Genomic DNA, 18,289 nt, shown 5'->3' with positions numbered 1-18,289 from the left:
AAAGCCAGCACTTTGCCTGTTTTGTTCATTGATGTGTCTCCATTGTCTACAACATGCCTGCCATGGTGTAGAAGCTCAAAAAATATTTTCAAAGAAGTAAATTACTCAATATGGAGTCAGGGATTGAATTCTGCCACAATACTGTATGGCAAATGTCTATTACTTTTATAAAGAGAACTTGCCATTTATAAAGTGGATTAATCTCATTAGATCAAGGGAAATAACTCTGGATAGAGAAAACAGGAACCCTGTTTCTAGGGAAACTAATAATTTTTTGCCACCAAGCCTGCTCAAAGAGAAATGATTAAGTAAGTTCACATAAAAAGGAAATAACTAAAGGAAATATAACATCAGGAATGAAGAAAAAGGAACAGAAAGGGTAAATATGTTATAAAATATAATATTCTTTTGAGTTTTAAAAATTGGGTTTGCTGGTTGGAAGCAAAAGTTACCATTTTACTTGATATGGTTCTCAGTGGATGTAGAGATGCTGAATGTCATTTTCTGTTAGGGATGTGTAAGTTGAGGCCATGATCATATACTACCACACACCTAATAGGAAAGCTAAAGCACACTGGCAATTCCAAGAGCTAGAAAGGGCATGGAACAAATGGAATGCTCACACATTGGTGGTGGGAATGTAAACTAGTACAGCCACTCTGGGAAAGAGTTTGGCCGTTTCTTATAAACACATTTACCATATTCACCAGCAGTCATGACCCCAGTGTCTATCCCAAATATATAAAAACTTATGTTCGCACAATATCGGGTACACAAATAGTCACAACATCTTTATTTATAACAGCAAAACACTGGAAACAACCCAAATGTCCATCAACCGTGAATGTATACACAAACCCTGGTGTATCCATTTAAAAGAATACTAACTCAGTAACAAAAATTAAAACTATTTAGACACCCAACAACTTGGATAGATCTTAAGGGTAATTTGCTGAGTGAACAAAGCCCTATCTCAAAGGTTGCGTACCTTACGATTCCATTTTAATAGCATTCTTGAAATGACAAAATTAGAGTGATGGGATCAGTGGCTACCATGGGTCATATTGGGAGGACAGTGTGAGTATAAAGAGGTAGCAAGAGGAAGCTGGGTGTGGTGACTCATGCCTATAATCCCAGCACTTTGGGAGGCTGAGGCGGGTGGACTGCCTGGGGTCAAGAGTTCAAGGCCAGCCTGGCCAGCATAGTGAAACCCTGTCTCTACTAAAAATACAAAAATTAGTCGAGCGTGGTGGTGGGTGCCTGTGATCCCAGCTACTTAGGAGGCTGAGGCAGGAAAATCGCTTGAACCTGGGAGGCAGGGTTGCAGTGAGCCAAGATCATGCTATTGCACTCCAGCCTGGGCAACAAGAGCAGAACTCCGTGGTTTTTATTATTATGGTTATGTAAGATAACATTGATGATGCTAAGCAAAGGATACTCAGGAAACTTTTGTATATTTTGTATTCTCTTCTGTATCTAGAATTATTTCAAAACAAATTTTAGAAAAATAATATTTAAGGCATTTTTGTAAACTACATAATGGTACTTACTAACTTGGATAAACATCCAAATATACTGAATCACATTTATCAGTAAATTGAAAAAATTAATTTGGGGGCTATAATATGTAAGAACTAATAAATAATACCAGGTTGGCACAGAAAACACCTGTGTTATATATAGCACTAAAATTTAATCAGTGATAAGAATAGCCCGCTTTACAATTATGGAATCATTGATAATATGATGCAAGGTATGCTGTCCTAGAATAGATATCAAGTGTATCATGAGTTTAGATTTGTGACAGTCCTCAAATATGTATTTTTTTTTTTTTTTGAGGCGGAGTTTCGCTCTTGTTGCCCAGGCTGGAATGCAATGGCGCAATCTTGGCTCACTGCAACCTCTGCCTCCCAGGTTCAAGAGATTCTCCAGCATAGCCTCCAGAGTAGCTGGGACTACAGGCATGAGCCACCACGCCTGGCTAATTTTGTATTTTTAGTAGAGAGGGGGTTTCACCATGTTGGTCAGGCTGGTCTCGAACTCCCGACCTCAAGTGATCCACCCACCTTGGCCTCCCAAAGTGCTGGGATTACAGGTGCAAGCCACCGTGCCCGGTATTATGTATCATTTTCATGAGACTTTTTTACTTCATGAATTTCCTGATCCTTTTTAAAGTTACTCTTCATATACGTTTTATTTCTGTATGAAGTAATGATGATGAGGCAGCATGTATCACTGAAATCCTACTGTATTCACTGCCATCTGAAACTTTTTCTCCAATATGAAATATATCTGCCAACTGTTAAGGTTTTATTTCTGGGCAAAGGCTTTCCCGTGATAATGCTGCTAGTATGTGTAAGTTCATTGATGATCTATTATGATCACTGAAGAGATAGGGTCTTTCTTCCCATAGAAGGCTTTCCTAGCCTCCCCCTTTGTAAGATTTATTTCAGTAAATACTTTTCAAGACATAGTTACTTAGAAAATTTTCAAGACTTTTCTGCATTAGATATATCAAGTTTATTTCCTACATATTTATTGTGACATACAATATGAGGTAATTAATCACTGAAGGCACTAGTGCATTCTCTGCATTCATTAAAATTCACTCCTGCAAATTGCATTATCTTCCAACGGTGAAAATCTAGCAACAGGCTGCTCTACACTGCCTATATGCATGTATGGTAGGAGCACACTGCTGTTTAATCAGTTCATATTACTAACATGGTTTTCTCTCTGCATGAATTTGTTTGTATGTAATCAGTTCAGATTCTCTGCAAAAGGACTATGTACCTTACACATTTGTCATGTGGACGTTGTCATAGTTTTAATGAAGGTTGACAAATGAAAAGTTACCCCCAGTCCACAGAATCTCTCTCAGATGAGTTATTTTCTATACATTGGTATATCAAAGAATTCAGAACCTGAATTCATATTGAAGCCTTTCTGACATTGATAGCATTCATCCTAGTGAATAACATTGGATTTTGAAATATGATTTTTCATACTCAGTACACATGTAGAAAATCTATACTGTGAAATCTCTGATGTTGTACAAGACAGATTTTCTTCCCAAAGGCATGACCACGTCCAATGCATTGTTAGAGTTTGTTTCCATTATGAGTTCGCTGATGTACAATGAGATTTCTCTTTGAGGAGAAGGCTTTTCTACATTCACTGCATACAAAGGGTTTCTCTCCTGTATGAGTTCGTTGATGAACAATTAGACGACTCTTCATAGTGAAGCCTTTACCACATTCATTGCATCCATAAGGTTTTTCTCCAGTATGAACCTGCTTATGTAAAGCAAGCTCAGTTTCCTTGGCAAAGCCTCTTCCACATTCACTACATATACAAGATTTCTCTTCTGTATGAATTTGCTGATGTACAATGAGATAGCGTTTCATAGTGAAGCCTTTTCCACATTCACTGCACATAAAGGGTTTCTCTCCAGTATGAGTTCGCTGGTGTACAACAAGATTGCTCTTAAAGGCAAAACCTTTTCCACATTCATTGCATATGTACGGTTTCTCTCCAGTATGAGTTCGCTGATGTAACATCAGTCCACTATTCACAATGAAACCTTTCCCACATTCACTGCACCTGTAAGGTTTCTCTCCAGTATGAGTTCGCTGATGTACAATCAGTCGACTCTTCAAGGGGAAGCCTTTCCCACATTCACTGCATATGTAGGGCTTCTCTCCAGTATGAGTTCGCTGATGTATGATGAGCATGCTTTTCACAGTAAAACCTTTTCCACATTCACTACATAGATATGACTTCTCTACTGTATGATTTCTCTGATGTACAATGAGATTACTCTTCCTGGGAAAGCCTTTTCCACATTCGTTGCATACGTAGGGTTTCTCTCCTGTATGAGTTCGTTGATGTTCGATCATACGGCTCTTCATGGTGAAGCCTTTCCCACATTCATTGCATATATATGGTTTCTCTCCTGTATGATTTCGTTGATGTATGATGACATAGTGCTTTGTGGTGAAGCCTTTCCCACATTCACTACAGATATAAGGCTTCTCTCCTGTATGAGTTCGCTGATGTATGATAAGCATGCTCTTCCCAGTGAAGCCTTTTCCACATTCACTACATACATAAGATTTCTCTCCAGTATGATTTCGCTGATGTACAATGAGATTACGCTTGCCTGGGAAGCCTTTTCCACATTCATTGCATATGTAGGGTTTCTCTCCAGTATGAGTTCGCTGATGTTCAATCAGACGGCTCTTCATGGTGAAGACTTTTCCACATTCAGTGCATATAAAAGATTTCTCTCTTTTATGAATTCTTTGATGTTCATTTAGCCTGGACTTTCTGGAGAACACTTTTGCACACAAAGTACATCCATAAGGTTTTTCTCCTGTATGAACTCTCTCATGATCAGTGAGCTGAGACTTCTTGACAAATGCTTTCCCACATTCACTGCATATGTGGTTTTTTTCTATTTCATGAGTTCTCTGATGCTTACTGACTTGGGATTTAGTGCTATTGGATTTTGTACTTACAGAGAATTTAGCTGCAGAATAAAGTTCTTCATAGTTACCATGAAGAAATGATTTCCCATCTCCATTAAATTTAGTAGAGTTCTTAATTTCACAGCTTTTGTTCTGGCTGACTAAACTTAAATTTGATTTCAAAGTTTTTATATATAACTCAAATGTATCATGATTTTCCCTGAAAAGACAAAGGCTTTTGGTTTGAGAGGCAGTATTTCCAAATGCATTATGTTCATGGTATTGTTCCACACTCTTCAGCATCCTTTGATTTTTTAAGTGATCCTGCAGATGATCATCAACTTTGTTGTTTTCTAGGAAAGAAGAGAACAGTGAATCCTTTTATAATCTTGTTGGGGATAAAACTGTTTTCTTAGAAAAAAAAATGCTTGGTGTTTTATTTTGTTTATTATTATTATTTTTTGAGACAGAGTCTCACTCTGTTACCCAGGCTGGAGTGCAGTGGTATGATCTCAGCTCACTGCAACCTCCGCCTCCTGGGTTCAAGCAATTCTCCTGCCTCAGCCTCCCAAGTAGCTGCGATTACAGGCATGTGCCATCATGCCCAGCTAATTTTTGTATTTTTAGTAGAGACAGGGTTTCAATATGTTGGCCAGGCTGGTCTTGAACTCCTGACCTCCGGTGATCCCCCTACCTCGGCCTCTCAAAGTGCTGGGATTACAGGCGTGAGCTACCACACCTGGCCAGGTGTTTTTAAATATAGCTATTTAATGACAATACTACGATAATAGTATAAAAGCAACTTCATGTATACACTTTGGTAAAAACATAATAATATAAACAAACCAAAAAGTAAAAGCAGTCTGTGTGCAAATAAGGTGAGGCAGTTGACAATCTGTATCGATTTGACAGCTTTCTAAATAGGACCTTGCAAAACATGTGGACATAGTAAAATACAAGCAAGTCATTATTACAAGCAAACAACAGGGCTTGGAGGAACACCATTCCACAAAATGTTGGGAGACACCAGACCACAAAGGTGGAAAAGGCAACTGATTCACAATTCTCAGGGTTGTATTTATTCACTCCACTAGTATTTGTTGAATGACTCCTATGGACAAGGCACTCTGCTGGCATTTGGGATATACAAAATATGCCTTCTTTTCACTGATGCTGAATTACAGTTAGGAAAAAACAATAAGAAGGAACAAAAAAAGAAGGGAGTTGGTGATGTTAAGTGTGGTTTGATGGAGCAGTGTAGATGATGAGATTTGAAGGAAAGCAGGATATATTTGTATAAAGAAAAGACAAGGTTAAATGATGAATTCAATGGGAAGAGTGAGGAAAGTGAGGACTCAAAGATTACTAACTATATGGCTTGAGCCACTGGGTAGATGAAGGCATCTGATAATGAGATGGCAAATATTACTGCAGTCCAGAATATGTAAAGTATACTCTGTGAAACATACACTTTGAAATGGTTATCAAATATGTAACACAGACATCAAGAATCTGGTTGGAGGTATAAATGGAGAAGGCAGCATGGAAATAATCAGTACATACATATTATTTGAGAAAAAAGGACTGAATGACTTTTTTTTTTTTTTGAGACAGGGTCTCACTGTCACCTAGGCTGGCATGCAGTGGCACAATCTTGCATCACTGCAACCTCCACCTCCCAGGCTCAAGCAATTCTCCCACCTCAGCCTCCTGAGTAGCCGGGACTACAGGCACATGCAACCACGCCTGATTGATTTTTGTATTGTTTGTAGAGATGGAGTCTTGCTATACTGCCCAAGCTGGTCTTGAACTCTTGGACTCAAGTGATCTGCCCACCTCTGCTTCCCAAAGTGCTGGGACTATAGGTATGAGCCAAGGCACTGAGCCAGGATACCATGTTGAGAAGACATGTAGAATGAAAGATCAAAGTACAGAACCAAGGTTTTAGACATTCCAACATTTCATTTTGGGATTATTTAAGCCCTGTTAGAGGAACCAAACTGTGAATACAAAGATCAGGGAAATATGCTTACTGAGATATATAGAACAAATACATTCACATACGTGTTACCTGGCAAGTAAGAATTGGAAATCTCCATCTGTTGAAATAAACTGAACTGAGATAGACTCTTGTGCTGTCATTGTTACTAAATTTGCCCCTCTTCAATCTGTAGACTACTATCTAACTTTCCAAAAACATCCATCATGTTTAATCAACAACTCCTATAGTCAACGCTCCACCCTTTGGTTTAGCTGTGTTGCGTTATCATATGTTCCATTAATTATGAAACAGTAAAACAATGATAAGGAATTTTGCAACTGGCCAGTGTACCATGTAGTTGCCTTCAGAAGAAAATGTGCTGCTGCATGGGATATGAAAACTGTCACTTTCTTCAATCACATTCTGCTTGCAGTAGAAAAAGGCCAGGCATGGTGGCTCACGCCTATAATCCCAGCACTTTAGGAGATCAAGGTGGGCAGATCACTTGAGCTCTGGAGTTCCAGACCAGCCTGGGCAACATGGTGAAACATCATCTTTACAAAAAAATACAAAAATTAGCCAGGCATGGTGACGTGCACCTGTAGTTCCAGCTACTTGGGATGTTGAGGTGGGAGGACTGCTTGAGCCCAGGAGGTCGAGGCTGCAGTGAGCCAAAATCATGCCACTGCACTCCAGCTTGAGCAACAAAGTGAGACCCTGCCTAAAAAAAAAAAAGTCATATCCAATTTTTCCCATTTCAGTGTCCCTGATACACTGTTTCCTCATCTGCCACCAATAGCATCTACTTCAGTAATGCTACATTTATGTCTCAGTATCAGTTAAGTTGTACTAAAGGATAAACTTCTTCTAGACAAAGGTTGTGGATCTTCACCTTCAGTTTTTCTTAAGATATTTAGCTGTTTCTTATTATTTCTACACTGCTGTCATCCACGTGAAAGGTCAGACTACCAAGATATTTTGTGAAAAGACAAAAATATAAAATTAACCAACCCTCAACCATGCTACCTCAATTACTCATATATACAATCAAAAGTCATCTTGATAAAAAAAAGTTTACATTACCATGAATATTACCATGTTTCTTTTTTTTTTTTTTTTTTTTTTGAGACGGAGTCTCGCTCTGTCGCCCAGGCTGGAGTGCAGTGGCGCAATCTCGGCTCACTGCAAGCTCCGCCTCCCGGGTTCACGCCATTCTCCTGCCTCAGCCTCTCCGAGTAGCTGGGACTACAGGCGCCCGCCACCACGCCCGGCTAATTTTTTTGTATTTTTAGTAGAGACGGGGTTTCACCGTGGTCTCGATCTCCTGACCTCGTGATCCGCCCGCCTCAGCCTCCCAAAGTGCTGGGATTACAAGCGTGAGCCACCGCGCCCGGCTGAATATTACCATGTTTCTGCTCCACAATTTCTCCAACAAGCAGCTTCTATCACTGACCTGTATTTGGCCAACTTGAGGCCAGTCTTTTGATAGTCAGGCCCATGGCCTTGCACAATTTCTATTTCATACCTTCATTCTTTTTTTTGAGATGGAGTTGCACTCTTGTTGCCCAGGCTGGAGTGCAGTGGCACAATCTTGGCTCACCACAACCTCTGCCTCCCGGGTTCAAGTGATTCTCATGCCTCAGCCTTCCTGAGTAGCTGGGATTACAGGCATGTGCCACCATGCCTGGCTAATTTTGTATTTTTAGTACAGACAGGGTTTCTCCATGTTGGTGAGGCTGGTCTCAAGTGCCCAACCTCAGGTGATCCCCCCACCTAGGCCTCCCAAAGTGCTGGGATTACAGGCGTGAGTCACCACACCTGGCCCATGCCTTCATTCTTAATTCATGTCACCATCTTCCTAATTCAAAATCTAGATATGCCTTGTGCACATCATACTCTTGCTGCAATTCTGACTATCCTGCCATATGCTCTATTTTCTCTGTATTCCTTAATTAACCCCTTTATTGTTAATTTTTATGGTAATCTTCTGTGTAGTGAAGATCTAGCTCTAACCTCATCCAAAGAGAGATCTAGCATTTGTTCTTAGCTATTAGGAAATGATCTCTAGACCCCTGGAATGTCCTGGCCCATAGGAGTGTCTTTGTTTGCCTGGTGGCTTTAGCCGCTGGACAGTTTAACAATATGATTCATGATAGGGGCTTTGGCCCATGCCCTATCAGTTCCAGCCTTTGGAAAAACTGGACACTCTAGGTATTAGCCTTACTTCTGGGAGAGGCTGAAGACTAAAAGTCAGCCATGTGGGCTGTATGTGACTGAAACCTAATCAAAACTCTGGCCACCAGAGGCTCAAGTGAACTTCCCTAGTTGTTAATACTCTGTATTGTCACACACTGTGGCTGGGAAGAGATGTAATGTCCACAGTGAGAGGAGGACCGGAAGTACTGTACTTGGACCCCCTCCTGGACTAAAATGACCTGGCAATTCTACTCCTAGGTGAAGGCTCAAGAAAAATGAAAACATATATTCCTGAAAAAGTTGTACATGAACGTTCATAGCAGCATGATTCATAAAAGCCAAAAAGTAGAAACAACCCAAATGTTAATTCAATAGATGAATTGATAAATTGTGTTATATCCATACAATGGAATATTATTCAACAATAAAAAGAAATGAAGCACTGATACATGCTAAAGAATGGAAGAATTTCAAAAACATTATGCTAAATGAAAGAAGCCAGACACAAAAGACCATATATTTCATGATTCTATTTATATAAAATGTCCAGAACAGGCAAATCTATAGAGATAAAAAGTAGAGGCCAGGCACGGTGGCTCACACCTGTAATACCAGCACTTTGGGAGGCCGAGGCAGGTGGATCACGAGGTCAGGAGTACGAGACCAAACTGGCCAACATGGTGAAACCCCATCTCTACAAAAACACAAAAATTAGCTGGGCATGATGGTACGCGCCTGTAATCCCAGCTACTTGGGAGCCTGAGGCAGGAGAATCGCTTGAACCCAGGAGGTGGAGGTTGCAGTGAGCTGAGATCACACCATTGCGCTCCAGCCTGGGTGACAGAGCGAGACTCCATCTCAAAAAAAAAAAAAAAAAAAAAAGAAAAGAAAAGAAAAAGAAAGTAGATTAGTGATTGCCTAGGGCTGGGGGCTTGGAAACAATTTTGTTTTTAAGTGATGCTTTGAAAATCTTCCAAAATTGACTATGGTGATGGTTACATAACTGTTCATACACTACAAGGCACTGAAAAATAAACTTTAAATTGGAAAATTGTATGGTATGTAAATTATCTAAGCTGTTGAAAAAACAAATCTATAATGGGAAAAACACATTAGGGAAATGAATACAATGCTACTATCTAAGATGAACTAAAGGAAAAGCAGAAATCAAATGTACAAAGGAAGTACTCTGAGACAGACATAAGTTATGACCTGGTTTGGACTAGAACTGATGTCGGACGTAAAACAGTCCTTTCTAGGTAAACAGTAAACAAAAATAGTAGAGACTTTTAAGAAGAGAACTCCATAGGTAGAGGACATTCAATACAACACCAGCACAGACAGGACACATGTATGGTACTAAAAGAGAATGCAACCTTAAAATAAGATGGGAAGGGTTTTTTGTGGAGGGAAAATGATTCCCATTCCTAACGTAGGCTCTGCTTCTGTGTCCTCAGACACCCACACAGCCTTGTTTCACTGACTATAATATGACTTGCTGCTTCTCACGTACCTGGACAGATTTGACTGTGCCTTTCATCTTCCACTGTCCATGGTTCTTCTCCTCGTTCTAACTTGGAGAGTGCATCTGGTTTGCTGACTTGATAACCTGTTTATGGGAAATGATAGAAGACAGACACACTGGATTGGGCTGGGGTATGAAATGTGAGAGAATGTTACATTTAAGTAACTAGACAGTTTTCACATCTGAAAGTAGAGGTTTTTCTCTCAGGAAAGGGCACATTACAGTCGGACCTTAATATCTGAAAATTTCACATCCAGGGATCCAACCAACCATGGATTGAAAATATTTTTAGAAAAACAATAAAAAAATACAATTAAAAATACAATAAAAAAATACAAAGTGCAGTGGCTCTTGCCTATAATCCGAGCACTATGGGAGGCTGACATGAAACCAACATTTGAAGCCAGGAGTGGGAGACCAGCCTGGGCAACATAGACTCCATCTCTACAAAAAAAAAAAAAAAAAATTAGCCAAGCATGGTGGTTTGCACCTGTAGGCATAGTTCCTCAGGAGGCTGAGGCAGGAGGAACACTTGAACCCAGTTCAAGGCTGCAGCGAGCCATGAAGGCACCACTACATTCCAGCCTGGGCGAAAGACCAAGACACTGTCTCTAAAGAAAAAAAAAACAATAAAAAACAAATTAAAACATATAGTATAACAACTATGTACATAGCATTTACATTGTATTAAGTATCAGGCATAATTTGGAGATGATTTGAAGTATTCAGGAGGAAATGTGTGTAGGTTATATGCAAATACAATGCCATTTTATATGAGACTTGAGCGTCTGTGGATTTCATATGCATGGAAAGTTGTGAAACCAATCCCTCTTGGACACTGAGGGGTGACTATATCCTTTTATCAGAAGCCAGAGGATGTGCCAAAAATCTATATTCAGAGCACTGCAGTAACTTCCAAGGGTAACCAAATGAGAAAGCAAAGGCCACAGACTGGGCACCCTCCAGGTGACACAGAGCAGCTGTCCTCACCCATTGATACCAGGTTGCTGTAGATCTCCAACATCACATCCCGGTACAAATCCTTCTGAAAAGCGTCCAGGAGCTGCCACTCCTCCCAGGTGAACTCCACAGTAACATCCTCCAGTGTCAGCAACTCCTGTAAGAAAACAGAGCCTTGCTTAATAGGAAGTGTTTCTCTTTTACTGACATGAAAAGAATGTGAAGGGAAGTTGTCCCGCTCACATTAACCATATAGACTGCATCCATCTATAAGTCTATTGTATTTTTTAATATTGCCAGAGAATCCCCAAGTATTCTATAATTGTACAGTGCCCCATTTGCTCAACAAAAATTAAGGTTTTATATCAAATCCTCTCAGTAAAAACAGGTTTTATGTACAAATTTTAATTTTTGTATCTATTGACCAGTCAAGAAAGTATATGCTACTGACATCTAGATATCTGATATAAATTGTTTCATTCACTGTAAGCCTTCCCAGCTAATACTAGCATAAGACATGGAGAGACTTCAGATGCTAGAACCACAGGACACTACATTCATGTTTAATTATTAAATGGATTAAAAAATAGAAATGTAAAGAAAACATGAGAAACTATTAAAGAGTAACCAAATTGAGAAAACTTATTCTTGGAAACATATATTAAATATATATGTATAAACACATACATATATATATATACACATATATATATATATACGTATATGTATATATACGTATACAGTCACAGGTATGTGTGTCTATTAACAGAAAGGTTATATTAAATACACTGAAGAGATAATTAGTGAGTTGGAATTCACAGTAAAAAAAATAACAGGGCCAGGTGTGGTGGCTCACACCTGTAATCCCAGCACTTTCGGAGGCTGAGGCAGGTGGATAGCTTGAGCTCAGGAGTTCAAGACCAGCCTGGGAAACATGGTGAAATCCTATCTCTACCAAAAAGACAAAAATTAGCCAGGTGCGGTGGCACATGCCTGTGATCCCAGCTACTTGGGAGGGTGAGGTGGGAGGATCGCTGGAGCCCAGGGAAGTTGAGGCTGCAGTGAGCTGTGATCATGCCACTGTACTCCAGCCTGGGTGACAGAGTGAGATCCTATCTCAAAAAATTAAAATAACTGAAAAATGAAGCAAAGACACAAAGTGACAGAAAGTATGAAGGAGAGTTTACTAAATATGGAAGACAGAGTGAGGCCTAACATATGCCTATACATAGTTTTTGAAATATTATATTCAAATAAGAGAAGCAATTTCCAAATATCTGAATGAGAAATTTTCAGAACTGATTAAATATCCTATAACTCAAATTTAATAAATCAACAAAGCCAAGCAGAAAATCTGCACCTAGACACATCAGACTGAAATTATTGAACATCAGATGCACATATAACATTATACAAACAACTGTTAATAGAAGGAAAAGATGCATTACCATCAAAAGAAAAATAAAATGTCCTAACAACTGACTTCCACAGAAGCAAAAGAAGAAAAGTGCAGAATAATGTCTTCAGTGTCTTGATTCTGTGGCAATTGGCAAATTGTATGGTATGGCCTAGCCCTGAATGCCACTGGAAAATAAATTGAGACCCTCTTGTCAACTAAACTGCCACTCTCCTGTCTCAACATGACTTATAATCACATGGTAGTAGGATCTTGAGACAGGAAAGAGCTAGGTGCAAATTGATGGGATAATCTATCCCCATATAATCACAGAGATTAATACACAGAGAAAAGAACAGACTTGGTGGAGTCTGCAAATTCTTAATGCTGCTGATCTTATCACATTCGGAATTATTTCACACGAGAAATAAATCTGTTTGAAAACAAAAACTTAGGTTTCTACCTAATTTCATACTCAAAAATAAGTTTTTCCTGTTTAAAGTCCTAACCAGAAAGCAAAAGAACCTGTGGAAGCAGAAGGAAATATGAAATATATTCATGTTCAAAGCCATAAAGGAAAAAAACAGGGACAAATTTTATGAGAAAAAAATTTAATTTCTACATTGAAAAACAGATCATAAAGCTGAAAGAAAAATGACACGCTAAAAAAACTTTGCAATAAACAAACGATCAATATATAGTAGATATAAGCAACTCATTAGCCAGTAAGAAAAAAGTTTTTTTAATGTAAAAATCATAAAGTCAGGCATTTCACAAGAGAAAAAAATCCAGTTGGCCAAGAAATACACAGGAAGGCTTTCAACCTCACCTGTGATGAGGAAAATGCAAAATAAGACAAAAGAATATTGGACCATTGAAAATTGTATAATTTGATAATGTCATATTTTTAAGTATTGGCAAAGATTTAAAGCACAAAGGACTCCATGTATCAGTTTCTATGTGGCAGGCACTCATTTAAATACTTTACATAGTTTAACAATGTTTTCATGTATAACTTTAGACAAATGGAATTTTATACAGTCAATATTCTTCAATTAATTGCAGTGATTATTCCTTTATATTCTAAAACTATACCATCTAAGGCAGGGGTGTCCAATCTTTTGGCTTCCCTGGGCCACACTGGAAGAAGAAATGCATTGGGCCACGCATAAAATACACTAACACTAACGATAGCTGGAAAAAAAATGCAAAAAATTCTCATTATGTTTTAAGAAAATTTACAAATTTGTGTTGGGCCACATTCAAAGCTATCCTGAGCTGCATGCAGCGCACAGGCCACAGGTTGTACAAGCTTGAACTAAGGTGACCAACAGGTGGAATGTGATTTCACTGAAGCAAAAGAAGTCATAATAAATGTGTTTATATATGCAGACACATACATAAAACACATAGATTTATAAATACACATACATACAGAGATGAACACAGTTCAGTGACAGCAAGTACGTGCTAGCAAACATTTGTTGAAGCAGTATAAGAGAATTAGGAAGAAAGTTATGAAGAGGGAATCTACTTTTACTTTTTTTTGAGATGGAGTTTTGCTCTTGTTGCCCAGGTTGGAGTGCAATGGCATGATCTCGGCTCACCACAACCTCCAGCTCCCGGGTTCAAGCAATTCTCCTGTCTCAGTCTCCCGAGTAGCTGGGATTACAGGCATGCACCACCACACCCAGCTAATTTTGTGTTTTTGGTAGAGATAGGTTTTCTCCATGTTGGTCAGGCTGGTCTTGAACTCCTGATCTCAGGTGATCCGCCTGCCTCAGCCTCCCAAAGTGCTGGGATTACAGGCGTGAGCCGCCGCACCTGGCCCGGAAATTTACTTTTTTAACCAGTATGTACTTCATAATCAGAATTTATTTCCCTGTGGGGCCAGGTGCAGTAGCTCACGCCTGTAATCCCAGCACTTTGGGAGACCGAAGCGGGTGGATCACCTGAGGTCAGGAGTTCGAGACCAGACTGGCCAACATGGCAAAACCCCATCTTTACTAAAAATACAAAAACTAGCCAGGCATGCAGGCGCATACCTATAATCCCAGCTACTCGGGAAGCTGAGGCAGGAGAATCCCTTGAACTGGGGATGCGGAGGTTGCAGTGAGCCAAGATCACGCCACTGCACTCCAGCCTGGGCAACAGAGTGAGATTCCATCTCAAAAATCAAAAACCAAAAAAAAAAAAAAAAAAAGAATTTTTTCCCTTTGGAATCCATGGGTAATTTATGTAATTACAAAAAATAAAAGTAATAAAAGTATACAAGAATTCGATGTGAAAATGCAGAAGGATACTGTATATTCTGAGATGAGGTGAAGTTATCAGACATGGCACCCAACAGCTCAAAACCTTATCAGACAACTCCCTAATGCCAAATCTGCAGTTAATGCCAGTTCAGCCACCTGTTGAGGAAAATGGAAGCTATGCACGTCTTCCATTTTCTTAGGTCACTTAGATTTTATTCCTAAATAAGCTCACACAGACATGCAAGACTTGAGTGTGTGGCCTTGCTTTCGTCCCCTGAAAAAATTGTGTTCACTGACTTTGCCTGGTCTATTTCCATAGGAGTCTCTGAGGAACCCTGTAATAAACAGCAGTAAGAAATCTTCTGCCTTTATTAGAAAACTAGTTCAAAACACTGTTCACCATATCACCTCTGGGAAGAATAGCAAATTTTTCTTGAGATCTAAGTGCCATGAAATAATGATCTCCTGAGGAACCTGTCTGCTTTCTCCCCACAGTCACTGTAAAACTTAGCATGACTTTCTTGTACTGGCTGTCAGAGACATCAGATGCAAATTGAGAGCTAATGTAATGGAAAGGATCTTCTAGTCAGGCATTATTTTCCAACATCAGTCATTTTGTAGGAATCACATAAACACTATATGCCTGATTTTACTTTGCCATGATGTTGGAGTTAGATTTAAAGTTTATTTCTCTCTAGATTCTGAAATGATTTCTTACAGGTCTCTACAAATCCACTATGGAATAAAGGAGAGAATAAAATACAGAAAAAGTCACCTGGGCATTGATCATTTTCTTCTGCTGTGGGAAATGGCCAGCACCTGGGATACTCTGTCACTCTGTCTTTGTCTGCTCTGGATCTGCCTTAAATTTCTAGTTAGAAACCCATCACCAGTGAAGGGTGTCCACAGAAATCGTATCTAGGTCCTGGAATCTTCCTCTTTCTTCATTCACTTCTTGTCTCTTCCCAGGGTAGCCAGGACCTGTGGACTGAGGAGCAAAACAACTTTCGGGGGTACATTCACCTTAACGTGTGGCCCTGAATATTTGTCTCTTTATTTGGTTCTCTCAAACCAATGAAACACAAGATCCTCGATGTAGGCCAAATACCTTTCTTCAGTGAAGTGTGGAAGTAACATGAAGATGAAAGGGGAGGTCACAAAGGGGAATCCACACAGCATCATTCCTAAGCAGTAGGTAATTCTCGTATCAGTTTTTTTAAATGAGTCCATATGGATGGTGAGAAACTACATTTTTTCCTTTATACAATGTTACCCTCACACCTCTTTAAAAGTCTTTATACATATTTAAAAGTGTTTATATACAGCCAGGCATGATGGCTCACACCTGTAATCCTAGCACTTTGGGAGGCCGAGGTGGGCGGATCACCTGAGGTCAGGAGTTCGAGACCAGCCTTGTCAACGTGGTGAAACACTGTCTCTACTAAAAATACAAAAACTTAGCCAGGCATGGTGGTGGGCACCTGTAATCCCAGCTACTCGGAGACTGAGGCAGGAGAATGGCTTGAACGCAGGAGGCGAAGGCTGCAGTGAGCCCAGCCATTGCACTCAAGCCTGGGCTACAAGAGCAAGACTCCATCTCAAAAAAAAAAAAAAAAAAAAAAAAAGTTTATATACACACTTCAATATGAAGAACAAGAAACATAGAAAAAAAGAGGGAGACAGAGAAAAGGAATACGAGTTATAAATACAAATTTAGAAAACAATTCAAAAATATAAATACTGGGAAAATAGCCGCCTTTATATACTAACATACAAAACCTGAAACACCCATAAAAATATGCAGTGCATTTGCAAGAGGAAGGATAAAAATAGGCTCTTGTTAATTTGTGCGCAGTAATTAAAAAAAACCATAATCTTAAATAGAAAGCTTATTCCTCTGCCCCCCTTCACCCCCAAAAAACTTTCATTTTCTGCAGGTTCAAGAGCATGGGTTGTTGTGGAAAGCCAGAGGATTAGAAAACTCATCGTGGAGGAGGTACTTGGACCTGAAACTTTTAGGAAATGTTAACGTTCATCAAGTCTGTTCCAGCAGCCAAAGTCTGAGCTCAACACACACACACACACACACACACACACACACACACACACACACACAACCAGCCAGGGCTCCTGTGAAAAGACTTCAGCTTTCGCTTGTCTCTACACAAAAGACTACCACCCCGCCAGATAAAATACGAAAACCTGGAGTAGATACACACGTACACTGGCTTCCCTTAATGATTCATCGATCACTGAGCCTCAGATTAATCCAGAATGTGAAACAGAACTCACATTCGTTGACAAAAGCCACCCCATCGATTCTCAATCACTGAGCCCCACTGGGGAGTGACCCGCGAGCACCACAATCCCTGACCTCAGTACTCTTCGTCGTTGATCTATTCCGGCCTTTAATCACTGACCACCAGAGCCTCCATGAGGGACCCCCAAAGATATCCTATCACAGACACCCACCAGGGACTCCTATCAGCTCCCCTCCAAAAGGAAACACCCGCCCCCGCCTCCCCCAACCGCCGCGCTACCTCCACCATATAGCGCCACCAACAACGCAGACGCTCTCAGAATGCTCCCTCCCGCCACGTTTCCACGCCCTGACCCACACACTGACCTGACTCTCCTTGGAATGGCCGCGACCTCTTAAAAGCTGAACTTACTTCCCTAAACTTCTTCCACTTCTGGGCCCCTCGCCCAACTCCCTCCCCCTCTAAACCTCCAGAGAGGGTCAGCCGCGTTTCCATGGAGAGCGGAATGCGGCCTTCCGGCTTTTCCTCAGGAGGAGACGCGTCCGCGCCGGCGTCACCTCGCCGCTCCGGGGGCGGCCATCTTTGAGTACGTGACTTACAGAAGTCACAGCGGCCGCGAGACGCGGTGGACAGGGGCCTCTTAAACTGTCGGATTTCCAGACACCTCAGCCCTGGCAGAAAATGGAGAGCTTATCAGAGGCTTGAGTTCCCACAGGCAGACACAGCGTGGGGGTAAAGTCCTCTGAACAGACAGGGAACAGAAATAAGTTAGTCTTCTCCTTGCAGGGGATAGTGAACGGCGCAAACTTCTCAAAGGCCAGAACCCATTATTACCACAAAGGCGCGGCATCCCTTCTTAGCGGTCATGATGGCTGTGACGTCTCAGCTCAGTGGAAAATTAAAGTCACCTCTGGGCACCTCAATCACTATTGTAAATGCGAAGCGTTTTAGAAGCCGTATAAAAACTGAAGCAAGCGGGACTAGAACAAAAAATAAGCGAGCGGTGCGTTGCAGGTAACCGAGCCAGAGCCGTTAGGCGAGAGCACCGTGGGGGCGGCCATCTTAGGGGAAGTTCGGTGTCCGTACGGCAGAACATATGCTCTCTGGGAAGCTTGCGGTGGAACTGGCCCATGGAAATGTCTTTAGAAGAGAAAAACCACCTGGCTCTGTTCTTGACTCTGGAAAAGAATCCTTTTCTAGAATTATTTAGGTTGTTGCCAGATGAATTTCCTTCAGAGAGTTTCCT

General features: G+C 40.5%; 1 protein-coding gene across 2 annotated transcripts; it reads right to left on the bottom strand.

The window, feature by feature from the left end:
* Window positions 1–687: 687 nt before the first annotated feature.
* On the bottom strand, window positions 688–17,830 carry ZNF432 (zinc finger protein 432). 2 transcript variants are annotated; one of them, XM_058425007.1, is made up of 5 exons: window positions 17,643–17,830; window positions 15,558–15,770; window positions 11,162–11,288; window positions 10,160–10,255; window positions 688–4,822 (listed from the first exon to the last, which is right to left on the bottom strand). In XM_058425007.1, the coding sequence occupies exons 2-5, from the start codon at window positions 15,570–15,572 to the stop codon at window positions 3,102–3,104; spliced, it is 1,959 nt and encodes a 652-aa protein (XP_058280990.1). In that variant the 5' UTR covers window positions 15,573–15,770; window positions 17,643–17,830; the 3' UTR covers window positions 688–3,101. The 2 variants fall into 2 exon arrangements, with proteins under 2 accessions (XP_058280990.1, XP_032024815.1); XM_032168924.2 differs by lacking the exon at window positions 17,643–17,830 and adding an exon at window positions 17,409–17,626.
* Between the last annotated feature and the right edge of the window lie 459 nt (window positions 17,831–18,289).

The sequence above is a fragment of the Hylobates moloch genome, unplaced genomic scaffold (assembly GCF_009828535.3).
Source record: "Hylobates moloch isolate HMO894 unplaced genomic scaffold, HMol_V3 SCAFFOLD_12, whole genome shotgun sequence".
Taxonomy (NCBI): Eukaryota; Metazoa; Chordata; class Mammalia; order Primates; family Hylobatidae; genus Hylobates; species Hylobates moloch.
This window is presented reverse-complemented; position numbering and strand designations above follow the sequence as displayed.